This window comes from Dipodomys spectabilis, unplaced genomic scaffold, assembly GCF_019054845.1.
Source record: "Dipodomys spectabilis isolate Male_0828 unplaced genomic scaffold, ASM1905484v1 ptg000360l, whole genome shotgun sequence".
Lineage (NCBI taxonomy): Eukaryota > Metazoa > Chordata > Mammalia > Rodentia > Heteromyidae > Dipodomys > Dipodomys spectabilis.
Window position 1 is genome coordinate 4,574,933 of NW_024871037.1, and position 19,779 is coordinate 4,594,711.

General features: G+C 41.5%; 1 protein-coding gene across 2 annotated transcripts in view; it reads left to right on the plus strand.

Moving 5' to 3' along the window:
• Dnajc13 (DnaJ heat shock protein family (Hsp40) member C13) overlaps positions 1–19,779 on the plus strand; it is an 89,646-nt gene that overhangs the window by 58,544 nt on the left and 11,323 nt on the right. For both annotated transcript variants that reach the window (XM_042665875.1, XM_042665874.1), the window contains exons 32-48: positions 1,111–1,265; positions 2,668–2,869; positions 3,992–4,107; positions 5,112–5,190; positions 7,135–7,270; positions 7,485–7,669; positions 8,347–8,421; positions 9,172–9,291; positions 9,896–10,075; positions 11,192–11,359; positions 12,941–13,054; positions 14,446–14,562; positions 14,852–15,029; positions 15,486–15,577; positions 17,182–17,281; positions 17,546–17,620; positions 18,214–18,326. In XM_042665875.1, coding sequence (XP_042521809.1) covers positions 1,111–1,265; positions 2,668–2,869; positions 3,992–4,107; positions 5,112–5,190; positions 7,135–7,270; positions 7,485–7,669; positions 8,347–8,421; positions 9,172–9,291; positions 9,896–10,075; positions 11,192–11,359; positions 12,941–13,054; positions 14,446–14,562; positions 14,852–15,029; positions 15,486–15,577; positions 17,182–17,281; positions 17,546–17,620; positions 18,214–18,326 — 2,205 coding nt within the window. The remainder of the gene's footprint in view (positions 1–1,110; positions 1,266–2,667; positions 2,870–3,991; positions 4,108–5,111; positions 5,191–7,134; positions 7,271–7,484; positions 7,670–8,346; positions 8,422–9,171; positions 9,292–9,895; positions 10,076–11,191; positions 11,360–12,940; positions 13,055–14,445; positions 14,563–14,851; positions 15,030–15,485; positions 15,578–17,181; positions 17,282–17,545; positions 17,621–18,213; positions 18,327–19,779) is intronic.

Here is a 19,779-nt window from a genome sequence, read left to right on the forward strand (position 1 = left end):
GTCCCTCAGCTCTTCAGCTCAAGGCGAGAGCTCTACCACTTGAGCCATAGCACCACTTCTGGCTTTTTTTCATTTTGCTTATGTGGTGCTGAGGAATCAAACCCAGGGACTCATGCATGCAAGGCAAGCACTCTACCACCGAGCCACCTTCCCAGCCCAAGCTGATGGAATCTTAATGGAATCTTTCTTGGGTTGGCCATAACTATCACACATTGCCTAAGGCTGGTTGCTCTAAATTAACACTGAGAGAGCACCCAGCCCTTGAGAAGATGAAGACCATTGTGAGGCTGGAGACAGCAAGTTCCACCTGGGTACTCCTCTAGCAGTTTGTACCAGACATTTTCTATTTATTATTCCTAACAAATGAAAGCAGTTTGCTCTAGTTGTACTCTTTTTAATTGTAACTTAATTTTGTCAAGGAGTTGAAGCCTAACGTGATACGTTATACTTGTAATCCTAGCTACTCAGGAGGCCAAAATCCAAAGAGTCACAGTTTAGGGCTACCCCAGGCCAAAAAAAAAAGTTCACGAGACCAATATTAACCCCTCCTCTATATATGTAGATGGTACATACGTGTGTGTGTGTGTGTGTGTGTGTGTGTGTGTGTGTGTGTGTATGTGTGTGTGTATCTTTATCAACCAGTAAATAAAATGGAGGCTAGCTTAGGTGAAACTCAAGATGCTTTTCAAAAACACAAGCTGAAAAGACTGGGAGAGTGGTTTAAGTGTTTAGAGAATGCCTGCCTAGCAAGCATGAGACCCCGAGTTCAAGTCCTAGTAACTGCCACAATATACCAAAAATCTTTCTGTAGCTGGGCACTGGTGGCTCACACCTATAATCCTAGCTACTTAGGAGGGTGAGATCTGAGGATCGAGGTTCAAAGCCAGCCCGGACAGGAAAGGCCATGAGACTCATCTCCAATAAACCACCAGAAAACCAGAATTGGCACTGTGGCTCAATTGGTAAAGCATTAGCCTTGAGCTGAAGAGCTGAGGGACAGCGCCCAGGCCCAGAGTTCAAGCCCCACAGCTGGCCAAAAAAAAAAAACAACTTTTTGTATTTTAAAGGTAATTGTTCATGTTTCTAACTATATATTTTTTTATTTTAAAGACAAAAGGACAAGATATTTTTCAGAGAAGTATTCTTGGACACATTCTACCTGAAGCAATGGTTTGTTACTTAGAAAACTATGAGCCTGAAAGGTTTTCTGAGATTTTTCTAGGAGAATTTGACACTCCAGAAGCAATCTGGAGCAGTGAAATGAGGTAAGTAGCCAGTTAATTCTATTTTATGTTCATAGATTGTGCTGCTCACCGCTTCTTCGACTTCTGTGAAAGAAATGTTTTCACCAATTTGATCATCTAAAGTGACAAGAGTTGTTGATGAGTTTTCATAAGGCCCCCTAAGCTTATTTCTGTTCCTACCTGATTTGACAGTTACTGTTTCTTTATAGAGCTTTTTATAAGAGCATGACCTGGTACTACTAGTGCTTCTTAAGAATCAGGTTAGAGAGCTGGAAGGTGGCTTAGTGGTAGAGTGCTTGCCTAGCATGCACGAAGCCCTGGGTTCCATTCCTCAGTACCACATACACAGAAAAAGCCAGAAGTGGCGCTGTGGCTCAAGTGGTAGAGTGCTAACCTTGAGCAAAATAAGCTCAGAGACAATGCCCCTGGGTTCAAAGCCCAGAACTGGGGGTGAAAAAATCAGGTTAGAGAAGAGGTAAACTTTTATTTTGATAGTGCACTGGTAATGCAGTAACCCCACCTTATTTAGATTAACGATGCACAGTTTTGACTAAGTGTAGTCAAAAAGATGAGTAAAATCAAAAGAAATTTCAAAAACAGCAATTTTAAATTCCCAGACATGCCTTACCCAGCTCCTTTGATCTACTGCTCTCAAATCCATGTTACGATCTGTTGTGTTTTAAATTGTATGATCCAGTGTTTCTCTTTGTGAAAATTCACCTCCTCTAAAATCAAAGAAAAAACCATAAAGGGCATGTAAAGTGCATAATTGGAATGAAGACGTTAGACTTGTTGAAGGGTGTCATTTTTCAAGAACACATAGCAATGTGAATAACCTAGCATGGTTTTTTGAGTGCTAATCTTTTTCTTCTTCGGTTGGCTGAATCCCTGTATAAGAGATGTGTCTGTCTCTCTGTGTCTGACTAAATCCAATTCTACTCACTGTAGCACAGGCTAGAACCTGTTGTTCTAGAGTAATCAAAGTAAATAGCATGGAATGAGCTTCCCCGGGAAGTAATAGGGTACCTGGGCTCCCTTGTTGCACCCTACTGCATGCAGATGCTGTCTGATGGCTTTTTAGCAGCTGTTTTTTAATAGAAGAATGAAGAATATGGGCTCCTTTTCCTCAGATTTTCTTTACAGAAATTATTAAAGATAAGTTTGTTTCCACTGGTTCTTTTTAGACCTGAAAGTGGAATGAATACATAACTTTTAAGCTCTTGTTTTCAGTCTGTAATTGAGTTATTCTATCATCTGTGTCATTAATCTTGCATGATTACTTATCTTACCCTTCTCTTTAAAGTAACATAAGACCTTCAGAATATAGAAGGGGTAAAGTTTCATTGAGAAAGTGAACTGGTAGTACAGTAAACCAGCTTGATTCAGATTCAGAATGCTTGAATAGAGATTTCTGTACTTGTAGGCGCCTTATGATAGAGAAGATTGCTGCCCATCTTGCTGACTTCACACCTCGTCTTCAGAGTAACACAAGAGCCCTCTATCAATATTGTCCCATCCCAGTTATCAACTATCCGCAGCTAGAAAACGAACTATTTTGTAATATTTATTACCTCAAGCAACTCTGTGATACAATCCGGTTTCCAGATTGGCCAATTAAAGACCCGGTAAGGTTCAGTTTGCACCTTCTTACACCACAAAAACATTTTCGAGCCACTTTCGGGTATTTTTTCCCCTTTCACCATTAAAAATGATAATAGCTTTCTTAAATATCCCTTCAACAAATTTTACAGTAGTGCATGTCTACAGTTCCAGCAACCTGGGAGGCTTCTGGCACATGGAAGGATTACCTGAATGTTGAGTTTGAGGCCAGCCTGGTCAACAAACTGTCATGCCTTCTCCAAAAGAAAAAAATCAATTCTTCCTTCCTTTTAAGCATTATATAATTTTTAAGCATTATAATTTTAATGTAGTTGGGTAAATCTCAAAATGATACATAACTTTTTGAGGGAGCATTATAAACATCGTAGTCTCGATCTTTTGTGATAGAGACAAGGTAAATTCCTGCATATAGCACAATTATAGACACAATTATGTAGCTTGGTGACATCTTGTCTTTATAGCTGATTGACTAGCTCATGGTGTTGAAGTTAGGCAATCTGAGATAGAATTTCAACTTGATCATTAGAGCTATTTAATGCTCAGTACAGTGTCTGATTTCCCCAAGCCTCGGTTCTCACATCTACACGGTGGTAGCAGTAGTCACAGCCATTGTCTCCAACGGTACTGTTAAATTGTAAAGATTGAGAATCCACATAAGTATGTTTCCTGGGCACACATCCAATGTAATCTCATTTGTGTAGCTGGGTGTGCTGTGTCTTTTCATGGGATCCTTGTAAACTTAGCCCTTGGGTTTTTATGAGGAGCTAGAATGAAATAGGCAAATAGGCCTGGCTACTCCTGTCTCCACCCTCCACCCCCCACTTTTTTTTTCCCCATGCCAGTAACAGAGCTTATATATTATCATTGTTATCTAAAAGAACAATTACCACGATTTATTCATACTGATTGCTCCTTACTAATTAGTTGATTGATTTTAACTTGGTCTTGCTATGTCTAATAATAGAAAAAAGGAGAGAAAAATAAAGTGATTTTTGATTGTTTGTATTGCAGAAAGCTGTGGCTTGGTGAGCTTAGAAATGCTGACTTGGATGAAGGCAGCCAAATATTTCACAAATTATGTTCTGAATAACTTCAGTAGTTCTAAGCTTTAACTCTCTGTCCTTAAGGTCAAACTGCTAAAAGATACCCTGGATGCCTGGAAGAAGGAAGTAGAAAAGAAGCCGCCCACCATGTCAGTAGACGATGCCTATGAAGTGCTGAACCTGCCTCCGGGACAGGGCCCGTAAGTTAGTTGTTCTCATACTGCCATTGCGCATACCCCACGCTACCTAAACCACTGTTAGCAGAGAGAATTTCATTCCATCAGCATCTCTCTTTTTCCTTTTCCTTTTTTTTTTTTTTTTGGTCTTTTCTTTGATACATATGTCTATTGAGGACAAAAAACAATAGGACTCTCTTCATGTGATTCATGTATTACAGCTTTATTATTATTGCAAATTCACCATTACAGTCATATGATTTATGTCTTACTGATTTATTATTACAAGTTACTCTCTTCTGTTCTCTGAGATATATATATATATATATATAAAATCATTGGCATGTATTAATGAAGTTCTGTATACAAAGTGCCTGACATACTGAACTCACTCACATTTCTATTCTCTTCCTTCCTCCTAGTCTTATACATGAGGAAAAGATTGACTTGCTAGCTAGCAGTTGCCTAGAGTACTGAATGACAAGAAGAAAGAAAGTGGGTTCACGTTAGTAATCCATCAGTGAAACTTTATAGTAGCCTATCTATGGTTTAAACAAAAAAGGCTTAAAAGGCTTTTTTTGTTTTGACATATAGACTAAAAATTTTTGTGCTCTTTCGTTTTGCAACATTAATATATAATATCATATTTTAGGGTTTGAGTTGGCTTTTTTTGGACCCAGTTTTGACAATGTAAAAAAAAAAATTGTGGGATGGTAGGGGAAAAACAAAGGAGGGGGGTAACAATGCTTGATAGGAAATCTACTTATAATCTTACTCATGTAACTGTATACTATTTTTACAATTTAAAAAAGCATATTTTTTAAAAAATTGTATTTTCAGACCTTTCCAGATAACTTGTAGTTTATATCTTTTAACTGTAACAACCACATAAAAAATACTCCCTACTGGGTTTAATTTGATGCTACATTTGGTCATATGTATGATCGCCTATCATTCCTGCTCTCAGAGCCTTAATCATTGTAGATGGTTGTATGTGTGCTTTCTTACACAACTTGCTTACTTAACAGGCACGATGAGAGCAAGATTAGAAAAGCTTACTTCCGACTGGCACAGAAGTACCACCCCGATAAGAATCCAGAAGGGAGGGTAGGTACCGCCCTTGGAATTGGGACCCTGGGGTGACTTCTGTTGCCCTTCTAACAGCAGGAGGAAAGATGCCACCTTCTGAGCCACAACCTGCCTCAACATCTCCTCCTTAGCATCTGTTCGGTTCACTTCTAGCCACGCGCTCATGCTGTCTCCGTGAGTCATCCTCCCTCAGTTTGTCCTGGTAGTTGTTGCTCAAGGACAGACACATTCTCTCCTCTTCCTCATGTCTGCTTGAGAATTAACTCCAGTGGACAATCATAAGAAGAACGGAGAGTTGTCCTCATGGGTGGATGTAACTCTCCTGAGGTGATGCCACTGCCATCAGATGATGTGAAGGAACTGGCAGATTGTTTCCCTGACATCAGTATCATCTGTATCATGTTAACTGGGGAAATGGAAATATCGGTCCATATTTTAAACCATAAGCTGTCAGCCACTGATTCTGCCTTCTTCAGTGTGAATCCGTCAAAGATGAAGTCACAGAATAGTCATTTAAAAGTAACCGTCTGTTGCTAGAAATGGAACAATTTCTACTAACTTCAAGTTAGTGGCTTTTGTAGGAATTATAGCACCCTGAATAAGAGTTGACATGGAAAACATGCCACCGTCGTATATGTAGCATGGTTTTACCAAAAGCCTGAGTGCTTTATTTATTGTTTACTCTTTGTTTTGTCTGTCAGGACTGGAGTTTGTATTTGGGGCCTTGTACTTGCTCGGCAGGTGTTGTATCACTTAAACCACACCCCATCTCTTTTTTCCTCTGGTTGTTTTTAAGATAGGTTCTCATGTTTTTGCACATGCCAGCCTGGACTTTGATCCTCCTGTTTATGCTTCCTGTATAGTTGGGTACATACTACCCTGCCCAGTTTTTGTTGTTGTTGTTGTTTTTATTAGTTAAGAAGAGGTTTTGTAGATTTTTGCCTTTGGCTGGCCAATAAGTTCTATCCTCACAATCTTGAGGATGTTAGGATTATGAGTGGGAGCTATGGAGCCTGACCGTTGCTTAGAACCTTGTAGCAATCTGTATTCATCTTATTGAAAAAAAGTAACAAGATAGAATGCTTGAAATGTTATTAAATTGATAGACTAGACTTACCCTCCCAAATATTAAAACGTGGTAAAACTACAGTTAGTTAAATTATGTCAGACTAACACAAGAATCAACATGTAGATCAATGGAACATGATACGGCTAGTGTAGAAGTGGAAAGCCCATGATACGGCTAGTGTAGAAGTGGAAAGCCCATGATACGGCTAGTGTAGAAGTGGAAAGCCCGTATTTAACAGGTATTAATGTTGGCTACTGATTGACATTGTTCCCGAGCAAGTTACTTAGTATCCTGAGTTGCAGAGTCCTTGTGAACAAAATGAAGACAATGACATTTAGCACTGTACCTGACATAGTGCTCCATGAACAGTAGCTATTCCTAACTTTAGTTTTTCTCAGTTGATTCAGAAACTCTCTTTAGTGTATGAGTTTAATATGATAAATTTAACATATATTTAAAAATCTTATTTGAAGGATTTTTTTTTTTTTTTTTAGTAATCAGTATCGCGCGATTCCTGACTGGTTATTTTGTGGGGAAAAACATGAAACAAAAGTATAAAGGGGCTGGGAAGGTGGCTTAGTGGTAGAACACTTGCCTTGCATGCATGAGGCCCTGGGTTCGATTTCTCAGCACCACATAAGCAAAAAGAAAAAAACTGGAAATGGCGCTGTGGCTCAAGTGGTAGAGCGCTAGTCTTGAGCTGAAGAGCTGAGGGTCAGCGCCCAGGCCCTGAGTTCAGGCCCCACGACCAGAAACCCCCCCCCCCCCCAAAAAAAAAAAAGTCTAAAGTAATAGCTAAGTAGTTACTGGTAAATTATAAACCAACCAGGTCTCAACAAGTTGTCATTTCAGTTGTTACAAAATAAAACTTATTTGTCTCTGGTTACATACAGGATATGTTTGAAAAAGTGAATAAAGCATATGAATTTTTATGTACCAAATCAACAAAAATAGTGGATGGACCAGATCCAGAGAATATCATTTTAATTCTGAAAACTCAAAGCATCCTCTTCAATCGTCACAAAGAAGGTAAATCTTTGGTCTTGCAAATTTTTTATTTGTCCTCTAGCTAATTTCTACCCTGCTACTGTTTGTGTAGCATGCTCTCATAGGTTTTGCATCATTTTTACAGAAGATGCTTGAAATTTTTTTTTTTTGACAAGGGAAAAAGAGTTTTTTTTTCGAAGCATGATGAGTTTGTTATGCTTCTTGTTTTCCCCAGATTAACCTCTGTTTATTTCAGACTTACAGCCTTACAAATATGCGGGGTACCCCATGCTAATTAGAACTATCACCATGGAGACCTCTGATGACCTCCTCTTCTCTAAGGAATCACCGCTGCTGCCTGCGGCCGCAGAACTGGCTTTCCATACCGTCAACTGCTCAGCCCTCAATGCCGAAGAGCTCAGGAGAGAGAATGGAATAGAGGTGATGTGAACGGCCTTTGGGCTTACCTTCAACCTGCTTGAAGTATATGCCATGTCTCTTGAAAATAGAGAATCCCCCCCCCCCCCCACACACACACACCCCTCATGGCAGTTAGCACAGTCTCTCTTCCTTTCACCTGTTAACACAAGACACATGATCTCTCTGTTCTACCTGAAGGTGGAGTTTTATTCAGTGACAACTGGACAGTCAGTTGAACTGTCAGTTCAAAATTGGTTAAATTAGTGCTGCTTAAAAAGCTCATTGGGAGCCAGGTGCCAGTGGCTCACACCTGTCATCTTAGCTACACAGGAGGCTGAGATCTGAGGATCATGGTCCAAAGCCAGCCAGGGCAGAAAATTTCCCATGAGACTCTTATCTCCAACTAACCATCAGAAAACTGAAAGTGGCACTGTGGCTTAAGTAGTAGAGAGCTCCCATTGAGCTGAAGAGCTGAGAGATAGCACTCAGTACCAGAGTTCAAGCCCCACAACCAACCAACCAAAAAAAAAAAAAAAAAAAAAAAAGCTCATTGGGAATGCATTTTCAAAAGGACAAAATTTTCATCCCTTTTTTTCCTTGTTTACATAACAAACATTAATTGAGCAAACATTTTAGGTACAGAATATCTTCTTGAGACTTCCAGGTGGGAGAACTAATGGCTCCTTCTTCCTCTGCAGGTGTTACAGGAGGCATTTAGTCGCTGTGTGGCTGTCTTGAATCGCTCTAGTAAACCAACTGACATGTCAGTACAGGTGAGACTCAGCCCTGTGACTAAAAGGTTATGCTAGGCTAGTGATTCGAGTACAGCAGACTTGAGCCTCAAATGGAATTCATGAAGACTTGACTTACTGCCCCACCCTCAGCTGATCTGACTTTCTAGTCAAGCAGGTCTACGGTCGGGACCCAGGAGGGGCTGAGGCTGCTGCTCTGTGCACCCACTTTGAATCTGTCTTCTCAGAGCAGAGAGAACCCTTATGTCTTGGTCAGACATCTGTCATTCTGTTTCACACTTTTGTCATTTGTGGTTTTACATAGCTTCTTCCCCTTTCCTCAATTAACTTCCCTGTCTTACCTCCCCACTCTGATTATTATAAATGTCTTTTTCTTAATTAAAAAAGGTTCTTTGATAGAAAATTTATATTTGAAATTGTAGAGCATGTATTTTTATGTGATTTTTTGTTGTTGTTGGTTTGAGAAATTTAGAATATAGTTGAGTACTGGCTTGTGGGTTTTATCCTCTGTTTTGAAGAATTGGGGAATTCATGTGAATAAGCTGAACAAAAGCACCGTAATCAAGAGTCCAGGAAAATTCCTGTACAAAGGTTCAGAGAGTTAATATTGGAGGTTTTGAGAAAATATTAGTGAGAGAATAGAAATGCTCTATTTAATTTTTCATATACATCATTACTCTCAAATATCTGCTGATTTGATCTCCACTGTTTTAAGTAACGAATGCATCTGTGACCTGACTGCTTTCTCCCTGTCTTCTGCGCTGGCCACAGGTGTGTGGACACATAAGCAAATGCTATAGCGTGGCTGCTCAGTTTGAAGAGTGCCGAGAGAAGATCACAGAGATGCCTGGCATCATCAAGGATCTCTGCCGGGTGCTCTATTTTGGCAAGGTAAAAATTCATGTTTGTCCTTCCCACGTCCAGTCAGCAATGGCTTTTCTTGTCACTTAGCCAGACCTCCCAAGTTATCACTAGCTGTGTACCCACAAGTGTTTCTGAGCGAATTATTTGGAGATGTGTTGGAAAGAACAGGATGTGGAGGTATTCATCTTCGAGGCATCTAGGGCGATGGAGATGCCTCCTGCACCCTTCGCTCCTTGATGTCCTTAGAAATATTTAGTGAGAATCCAAATTCTGGTAAGATAAAGTGAAGTCCTATGCCATTGTGCAGGATGTCACTTTAAGATCCCTGGCGATTTGTTACTACCACGGTGTGCCTGAGCATTCTTTCTAGAAAAATCAAAAATCTTAGACACAAAATAGAGAAGGCCATATTCCCGGTCCTGCTAGCCTTAGTAGTTCTGGAATTTTGTCCTAAGTTCACTTGGTATGATACGCCTTAAATAATACACAATTGGCACTTAATTTAGAATTGAAAATGTAAGAAGTAACTGTTTTTACAGGATCAGATAGCTACTTTCCAAGCACTAACAGCCAGTTTCCCCTAGGAGCTTCTGTTTATGCCCTGGAAGGTAATTCTTACATTCTCCTTCAGAGTATTCCTCGTGTGGCTGCCCTCGGAGTAGAATGTGTCAGTTCTTTTGCTGTGGATTTCTGGCTCCAGACACACCTATTTCAGGCCGGAATTTTGTGGCACCTGCTCGGTTATCTGTTTAACTATGACTACACGCTAGAGGAGAGCGGCATTCAGAAGAGTGAAGAAACAAACCAGCAGGTGACCTGTCATTCACTGCATTGATAGTGAATTTGCGCCCAAGCCCATTAGGCTGATACTAGCTTTCTGGGAAGCAAAGTATGAGCTGTTGAGGGGGAAATAAGCTGTTTACCAAGATGACTGCTTCTCTTTCTCTGTAAGTCCCGGTTTCTGGGACTTACAGCCTGGTCTTAGACTCATCATGGAGGCCAAAGTTAGCCTTGAACTCCCTGCATAGCTCAGACTGGTCTCAAACTCTTCATCTTCCTGCCTCACCCTCCCAAGTGCCTGACTAAAGCAGTGTATCTTAACCACTTGTTCTTGAAAGATTCAAGAGAGAAGAATTTGCAAGAGCATATGGTGGTGACATAATGTAATATATTCTTCATGTCTCAGACTCAACTTTATGATTTGTTGTGATTGTTTGTATAATAGGAAAAAGAATGCATCAGAGTATTAGAAATAGCTCCAGCAAGAACTTGAGTAGTTTTCTGCCTTCTCTCTCCTTTCTGATCAGTTGTTATTCGTTGCTCATGTTGTCAGCATGTGCCCTTAGCAGACAAAAGTCTACCTTCCTCTCCTTACTCCTATAGGGATTCTGTAAAGATAAGGCCTGGGTATGACTCCCTATATTCTGGTAATCTTTCCTATAAATATCTTCTCCTCCTCCTCCTCTCCTTCCCCTGTCCCTTCTCTTACTCCCTCCCTCTCTTTCCTCCCTCTCTCTCCTCCCTCTCCTTCTCCCTCATCCCTACTTCTTGCCAGTCCTAGGGCTTGAACTAAGGGAGCCTAGGCGCTGTCCCTGAGCTTCTTTGTGCTCAAGGCTCTACCACCTGAGCCACAGTGCCACTTCTGGCTTTTTCTCTGTACGTGGTACTGTGGAATCGAACCCAGGGCTTCACTCATGCTATGTGAGCACTCTTACCACTGAACCACATTCTCAGCCTGAAATAAACTTCTAATGTATAAGCCAATACTGGTGTTGGGACTCCTGTGCCCTACTTCTTTCTTTCTTTCTTTCTTTCTTTCTTTTTTTTCTTTTGTCTTAGAACTCTTTTCATACAGTTTTGCTTCCATTGACTTGTTGTTACCTATATAAGATACATCTCTAATGTCCTGATTCTTTTTTAATAACAGGAAGTGGCCAACAGTCTTGCAAAACTGAGTGTACACGCTCTCAGTCGCCTTGGAGGGTACTTGCCTGAAGACCAAGCAACCCCAGAAAACCCAACTGTAAGGAAAAGTTTAGCTGGCATGCTGACACCCTATATTGCTAGAAAGCTCGCTGTGGTCAGTGCCACTGAGGTACGTACTGCAGAATCAGCCTGGTTTTTGATGACCACCACTGTGTGATCCTTTGGAAGTCTTAGCCACGAAATTCTGTTTATTCTGCATAGATGGTAGTGATGACAGCTCTTCGAGTCTAGTCCCTGTAAACACACTTCCTGTTTCTCGGGGGTGGAGCCTCCCATAATTCTTACCACCCTTGAGTCCCAAGACACAGAACAAGGAGAATGAGCTTGGAATGGTGTTTCACAGTGGGGAGAGTACCAGAAGGCAGTGGACCAAGTCTGTGTCTATCTACACTCTTCTTAAAGGCTGTAGATTATCCCAGTTCAAGTTGAAATGTTGAAAGTAAACACACACACATGCACGCAGAGATGTCTTCTTTTACTATAGCACTAAAAATTATATAATCTACAAACGGGACACTATGTACCCACTAAGGAAATTAGAGTGGGCCCAGGGGACTGTACCAAATGTTAGCCTTAGTTACCTTTGAAAGGCAGAATAATAGACTGCTTTCTCGTGTTTCCCTCTCATGATCACCTCTTACTTTTATAAGGGAAAAGGCCTCAGGTTTCCAGATTTACAGGATCTTGAGAACTTTGGCCACCTATTTGCTTTTTTAATCCTGTACCTGAGTCTGTGTTCTTGTGCAGACCATGTTTTCCAGTAGCCTGAGGAGAGGTCTAGAGTCAGGAATCTAGCTCTGGTCTGCTTGGACTTTGTGCTCACCACTGATACTTTTTGCTGACCGAGAACATTCCCTCTTGAAATACCTGCAAGTTAGCAAATAGCTCCTGAAAAGTTTTGAGTCATTTAAAATCAAATCTTGTACAAGTTCTGCCTGAACTTAATAAGCCATTTATTTTTTTAAACTACTAGGTCTTCAAGTTGTATTTTTCCTAACCTTGTAGTTTTTAAGTTATTTTGCTCTGCTGGTCATTAACCTCTTGGATACAAGATCAGATGGCTTTGTAGCAATGTACTGTCTCTGCTTTCCTCCCCAATGTAACTGAAAATCTCTATGGAACATGGGAAGATTTTTCCTCAGACATTTAAGCACCTGGCATAGTGTTACACTGTCTTTGAGGACAGCCAAAGAAAGGAGGGCATCATCTCTGCCCCTAGAACTCTGGCCTGTGGCCATGAAAGTGGGAACCGAATTTCCTCTGTAAATCTCACATTAACTTGTGTGTGTGTGTGTCAGGAGGTATGCCTCACAGAGACTTAGATTTTGTTTTCAGCTATATGTGTGTAATAAAGACACTGTGGCAGGATTCTTAGTATTTACAGTGTTTCTTAAGTACTTGGAACATTTGAGTTTTCTCCATGACAGAACAGAATCAAGATGGTTGAAATCGGACTCAAATTGGAATGCCAGTTTTGCTTTTTCTGAGTTATGAGACCTGTGGCAAGTGATGTGGTTTCTGCAGGTGCAGAACGGATGATGTCAGCACCCCTGTGAGAACAACTGAGGTCCTTAATACAGTCCATCGTGCCTGAGAGGCACCGTTACAGTGTGCGCTGTGCACTGAATGTACAGGGAAGCCTGGCTCACTGCTTCCCCGAAGGCTACAACAGTAACATTCTGTCTCCTAGATTTTGAAGATGCTGAACAGCAACACAGACAACCCCTATTTGATATGGAACAATTCCACAAGAGCAGAACTGCTGGAGTTTCTTGAATCACAACAAGAAAGCATGATCAAGAAAGTATGTTCACATTTGACAAATTATTGAGTAATTTATTCTGATGGGTCACCCGAAAGTACAGCTTGTGTTGATGAAGCAGAAATGCACTCTATCAATATTTCCTAATCAAGCCAACAGGATTTCTGTCTTGTTGCCACAGCTTTCTTATTTTAATCAGTTTTATGCCCAGAGGGTTTTTTTTTTTTTTTTTTTGTCAGTTGTGGGGCTTGAACTCTGGGCTTGGGTGCTGTCCCTGTGCTCTTCAGCTCAAGGCAAGCGCTCTACTGCCTGAGCCACAGCGCCACTTCTGGTTTTCTAGTGGTTTATTAGAGAGTCTCACAGACTTTCCTGCCTGGGCTGGCTTTGAACCGTGATCTTCAGATCACAGCCTCCTGAGTAGCTAGGATTACATGCGTGAGCCACCGGCGCCTGGCTTTATTTTAGTTCTTTACTTGAGCTTCTATAGTAAGTCACACTTGATTTCCAGCCCCAGAATGGAAATCTTCTCCTGTCCTGCCACCTTCTGGTGGGCAGGGTGTAAACAAAGAAAGACATAATTGTGAATTTAAAAGAAGGGAAGGGGAGAAAGCCTGGATAGCCCATCTATTAGATGGGTAAATACTGATGACTTAAAGAAAATCGTGTTTGGCGCTTTGGAACTTATTAGAGCAGTTATAATTGTCCCATGCTCAATTGCTGAGAATTTGTTTCATCTGATTTCCATGAGAGTGACTCTGGAGGTAGAAATATTTTGAGGACTGCAGAGCTAAGGGGAGCAGTTCGCACGTGTGAGAGTAGCCTTCATGAGGCGGCCTTTTTGTTTAGACTTCACAATTTATCATCTGCTGTTACATGTTATTTTAATACCACCTAAATACCTTGTGATTTCAACCTAAACCTTCCTGTAAACTGTTTTCTCCTGTCCTTTCTTTAGCAGAAAGAATGGTCTTGATTTTTCAAGATACCATCTTTTTTTTGTCCAGAGACTGTTTACAAACCCTTAGATTCATTGCATTATTTAACAACAACAACAACAATAACAACAAGAAACAGTCCCAATGTGTTTCTCAGCTCTGTCCTCCTGAAGCCTGCTAGACCAGCAGGCTGACTGTGGAGCTAGAAAAGCCTAGTGTTAAGAGTTGCTCTAGTTCTAATTCCTGACCCACTTCTGTGAGCTTTAAAAATGAGTTACAATAGTTTTACTTAAAGTTTAAGAGTATAATATTACAACAGTAATACCCTGTCTTCTAGAGTATAAATGTTTACATTGTCTTGAGTACTGTGATATATGCATGATACTGCATTTTTCCTGTTACATTACTAAACCTAATTGGCATAGGCTTATAAACTAGACATCAGTGGTTCCTAATCATATTTTTAACAGTCTGTTTACTTTTTTTTTTTTTTAACAGGGTGATTGTGACAAGACTTATGGGTCAGAATTTGTCTACAGTGAACATGCCAAAGAACTTATTGTGGGGGAGATTTTTGTTAGGGTGTACAATGAAACCCCTACTTTCCAACTAGAGGTACGCTCCCTGCTTTTTTTGTCTGATGTCTTTGACAGTCTGTTACCGGAAGCTACTACTGTATTCATACTCCCTCTATATTTTGAGATACAATGCCATTTATAGAGTTTGGCAAAGAAACGGCTGGTCTGTTCTCTCTCACCTGCACCCATTAGGTGTTCATAATACAATTTAATCATGCATATTCACTTGGCGTAGCTTGAAGTTTTTCTCTTTTGCCGGGAAGGCTTCATTATAGATTACTAAAGAGGATATGTGTGCTTTTTAAATGTCCATCTGCTTGACTTAGGTGCCTAAAGCATTTGCCGCAAGTCTGTTGGATTACATTGGCTCTCAGGCCCAGTACCTGCACACGTTCATGGCCATCACACATGCTGCGAAGGTGGAGTCCGAGCAGCACGGAGACCGCCTGCCGAGAGTGGAGATGGCTTTGGAGGCACTCAGAAATGTCATCAAGTACAATCCAGGTGTGTGATCAAACCCAAGGGCGGCAACCCCCGTGAAGTAGAAAAGCCTAGGCACTGTCCCTGAGCTTCTTTTTGCTCAAGGCCAGCATTCTACCACATGAGCCATGGGACCACTTCTGGCCTTTTCTGTTTCTGTGGTACTGAGCAATCAAACCCAGGGCTTCCTGCATGCTAGACAAACACTACCACGAAGCCACATTCCCAACCCTTTCTTTGCCTTTAAAGTTACACTGCTGCCTAAGCTCCTCCACTCACTCTGTGGAATAAATGTTTAGAAGATTGTATCAGAGACATGATCAACAGCAGCAGTACTTACCACTTTCTTTCTCTTTTTTATTCTCTCTCAATACTGGAGTTTGAACTTTGGGGCCTCACAGCCCAAGTATATTGGTTCAATTTTGTAATTTAGGATATCTCCGAGACATTACAAACTAACCATTTATTCTTGCTCTCTAGGGTCTGAAAGCGAATGCATTGGGCACTTTAAGTTGATATTCTCCCTTCTCCGAGTCCATGGGGCTGGTCACGTGCAGCAGCTGGCATTAGAGGTGAGTACCCGGTACTGAAGCATGCCGTGTTCCCTCCTGCTTACTCCTCCCCGTGTGAGAGTGTGCATCTTTTTTCATTTTGCCTGTTAAGTCATAGAACTTTAAAAGTTGAGTTAACGCTGATGAGCAAACCTGGCACCTATCGCTGGCGGTGCATCTGCTTATGGTCACTGTCTGCCACGCATCAGTGCTCAGATTGTTTTGCATGATGCCACGCGTATAGGCTTCTTTGAGAAGCGTCAAGAGCCACAGGTCTTCAAGGAGTTCCCCAGTCCCCTCTGCTGGCTGCACTCGGGGCTTTCACCCAGAGAACTGCTCCTTTCCCCTCATCTGCTCTTCCGTTCTTAGAGACCGGGCATGGAGTAAGCTTTCCAGTGAGGTTTGCAGACCCCTTGGTGTGCCGTTCACAGGCATTCCCTCGGAAAGCCAGCTGCTCCAAATCTATGGGTCTCAAGGGTCCCGGAGAAGTTGGTGACCCCTACTGTAGAAGAACAAAGTGTCTGTTCTTCTGGGATGCTGTTTGGGTTCAATTTTTCCTCTGACAGAAGTGACTCTTTGTCCAGGCGACCTAAAGGGACTAAAGGTCATTCTTCACATGATGCTCCCCATTGCAACACACAGAATTTATCACCAAGAAAACCAAATCCACCCCTGCAGGAATCATACAAGCATAGTTTTTGAATAATGTGTATGATGCATCTGAAGACTTTGATTTAGACTGAATGATTAATAGGACAGTAATAAACGTAAGAGTTAGGTGAGAGGGCATCCCATGTGGAAGAAAAACACACATATTTCTGTATAGCTGAGAGATTATAGACATCTGTCTATTGCACTGGGTGTTAAAGACATTTGCGCTCTCTCTCTAAAAGTAGAAGAAAGTCCCCATATTGAGGATCATTATCTCCTCGTTACCCTCTGCTACCAATCTGATTGGAGTGCCATGGTTAGAAGCCATGGTTCTGGAATATGTTCTGGTATTTTTATTTATTTATTTTTTTTGTCTAAAGATCATTGTTGGTAGGGAATAAGAATGACTAATAGATAAGGTAAATGTGATCAAAGCACATTATATGCAGGTATGGACATACTATAGTGAACCCCCTTGGTATAATTAGCATATTCATTGAGGAAAGGGTTAGTGTCAAAAAAAAAAATCAAAGTTACCAAAGCCAATCTGTTAAAATTCCTTCTGTCAGTACGGGGCATTGGCCTGCTTTTTAAGCAAACACTGCACTATTTGAGCCTCAACCTGGCTCTTTTGTGTTTCCAATAGGGTCTCATCTTTATGCAAGGGTCAACCTGTATCATAGTCTTCCTATTTATGCTTCCCGCATATCTAGGATGATAGTGTGCCCCACCAACACCTGGCTTTTTATTGGTTGAGATGAGGTCTAATGCACTTTTATCCAGTCAAACCACAGTCCTCCCAATCTTCTGAGTAGCTAGAATCATAGGCATGAGCCCGATGAGCCTGATGAAACTAAACTCTTATAAACGTTACTTTGTTTTTCACTTTTTTCATTTTTGAAAATTTTCTGACTTAGTCTGATTTAAATAGAAAATCGTATCTAAAAGTTTTAATGTTGGCGATTAATTTTTAGGTTGTGAATATAGTGACATCTAACCAGGACTGTGTGAACAACATTGCAGAGTCGGTGGTTCTGTCCAATTTGTTGGCTCTCCTGCATTCATTGCCATCAAGTAGGTATATTCGTAAGAGGAATTTTAAAAACCGTAGCTTGACCGACCCTCAGAGGGGACTATCTGCAGAGCTCTAAAACCCTGGGCTGGGGAAATAAGCTAGGGCTTTCTCATTGTAACACAGCCACAGTAACATCTGTCTTGTGGAGATTAACTGTCATACCCCATACAGAACATCTAGTTAAAGAGCTGGTGCTGAGCTGATTTTCAATGAATGTCAGCTAACTGGTCCGTGCATTCCTTGAAATATCTTCTACTCTGCAGGTCGTCAGCTTGTTCTGGAAACTCTTTATGCTTTGGTGTCAAGTACAAAAATAATCAAAGAAGCAATGGCAAAGGGTAATGTATAGTTTTTTTCATCCAGTCATATGCAATATGATCAGGGTTTTTGTTGGTTCTTTTTGAGCTACTTTGTGCAGTCTGATGAGTTTGAAGAATGCTTTATAAGATTTAAAAATTTTAAATATCAGACTGCTGATAGCTGGATATGGTAGCATGTCTATAACCCCAGCTACTTGAGAGATTGAGGCAGTAAGCTCATTTGTGCCTGGGAGTTCAAGGCCAGCGTAGGCAACATAGTGAGTCCCTGTGTCCAATTTTTAATAAAAAGGAAAGGCTGGGCGCCGGTGGCTCACGCCTGTCATCCTAGCTACGCTGGAGGCTGAGATCTGAGGATCATGGTTCAAAGTCAGCCCAGGCAGGAAAAGTCTATGAGACTCTGATCTCCACTGAACCACCAGAAAACCGGAAGTGGTGCTGTGGCTCAACGGGTAGAGTGCTAGCTAGTCTTGAGCTAAAGAGCTGAGGGATAGCACCTAGGCCCTGAGTTCAAGCCCCATGACCGAAAAAAAAAAAAAAGAAAAATGAATTACAGTGCATTGTGTTGAAATAAGTTGCAGTTGGATCTGATTTTTTTCTTTTGTCCTTTACAGGGGCTTTGATTTATTTATTAGATATGTTCTGCAATTCAACACATCCACAGGTTCGAGCCCAAACAGCAGAACTTTTTGCCAAGATGACAGCGGATAAACTGATTGGTCCAAAGGTGAGCACAGAATAAGTTCTAGGAAGAAACTTTGTTAAACCTTTTAACTTTGGAAATGTATCATAAAGTTTGTCTGCGATAGTAAGGCTGAGGAAATGATTGGAAGATCGACACACTGAAACTTGCTACATGTGTCTATATTAGTGTTTGTGAAAACGAATCGGGGAAGCCTGTGCCCAAATTGAGAAGTTGTAAGAGTGTGTGTAAAGTACAATGGTAAACTCTTCATCTCTGTGGGGAGAAAATAATTTCAGGTTACAACCGAAGATAGGCTAGACATTCCCATCCAAAGATTGGCCTGTGTCAGTAGCTACCAAAGGCATTAGTGATCATTATATGATTTGTATCTTTTTATCTTTTTTTTTTTTTTTTGGTGGGGTCCGGTCATGGGGCTTGAACTCTGGGCCTGGGCGCTGTCCCTCAGCTCTTCAGCTCAAGGCTAGCGCTCTACCACTTGAGCCACAGCGCCACTTCTGGCTTTTTTTCTTTTTGCTTATGTGGTGCTGAGGAATTGAACCCAGGGCCTCATACATGCAAGGCAAGTGCTCTACCACTGAGCCACCTTCCCAGCCTCATGATTTGTATCTTATATTCTACATCTCATTTAACAAACCAAATCTGGGGATGATTTTTGGATCAGTGGACTAGTTTGCATATCAGGAACCTGTTGAAACAATTAAGTCTGAATGTAATTTATCCAGATGTGGTTGTATCCAAGCCTTCCCATCTTACTATTAAAGCAGTTTCCCCAGAAGCAGTCCTCACAGGCGCACAACCTGTGCTAGTCTGTTGATCAGCACCTCAGAGACACCGGCAGGAGGGGCATGACGGAAAGGCGCCTGGACTCCACCGCTTGCCTCAGTCTTGTTAGCCTGGCTGGGTCCTAGGAGTCTGCATTCTTAATCCATTCCCTCAGTTGTTCTTTTGGAGCCTGCCCAGACTAGCCTTTGAGAATCATTGTTGGGGAAGTCTCCTAAGCTCCTTGGGTAAGGAAGAGGCTACAGATGGCTGCCTCTGTCTAAAGCCCTGCACGTGTGGTGCCTCCACACCAAGTTCATGGTGAACAGAACCCTCTCACAGTATCTTCTGTAATAGGAAAATTGTTTGGCTCCAGTTACTTCTTGGCTCTTGAGCCTGATCTCTCACCAAGTCACTGAGAATCTCATGGGCCCTTTAGAGGTAATTACTCAGCCTTGAGCAGGCTCGATGAGGTGAGGTGGTTAAATTTGGATGCATACAGAATTCTGGTCCACACACAAGGAATGCTGACAGCTTCGTTTTGAGTTTTCCTTAAAGACCTGGGTACACACGACTAATATTCTTCACACAGTGATGCCCAGTTATTGTGGTGCTGGACATTGGGCTGGGCCCCACATCTATCACAGAGCTACATTCCCGGCCCCTTGCTTTCCTTGTTTTGTTTTGTGGTCGTGACTCTCCAGGTCCCCTGCCT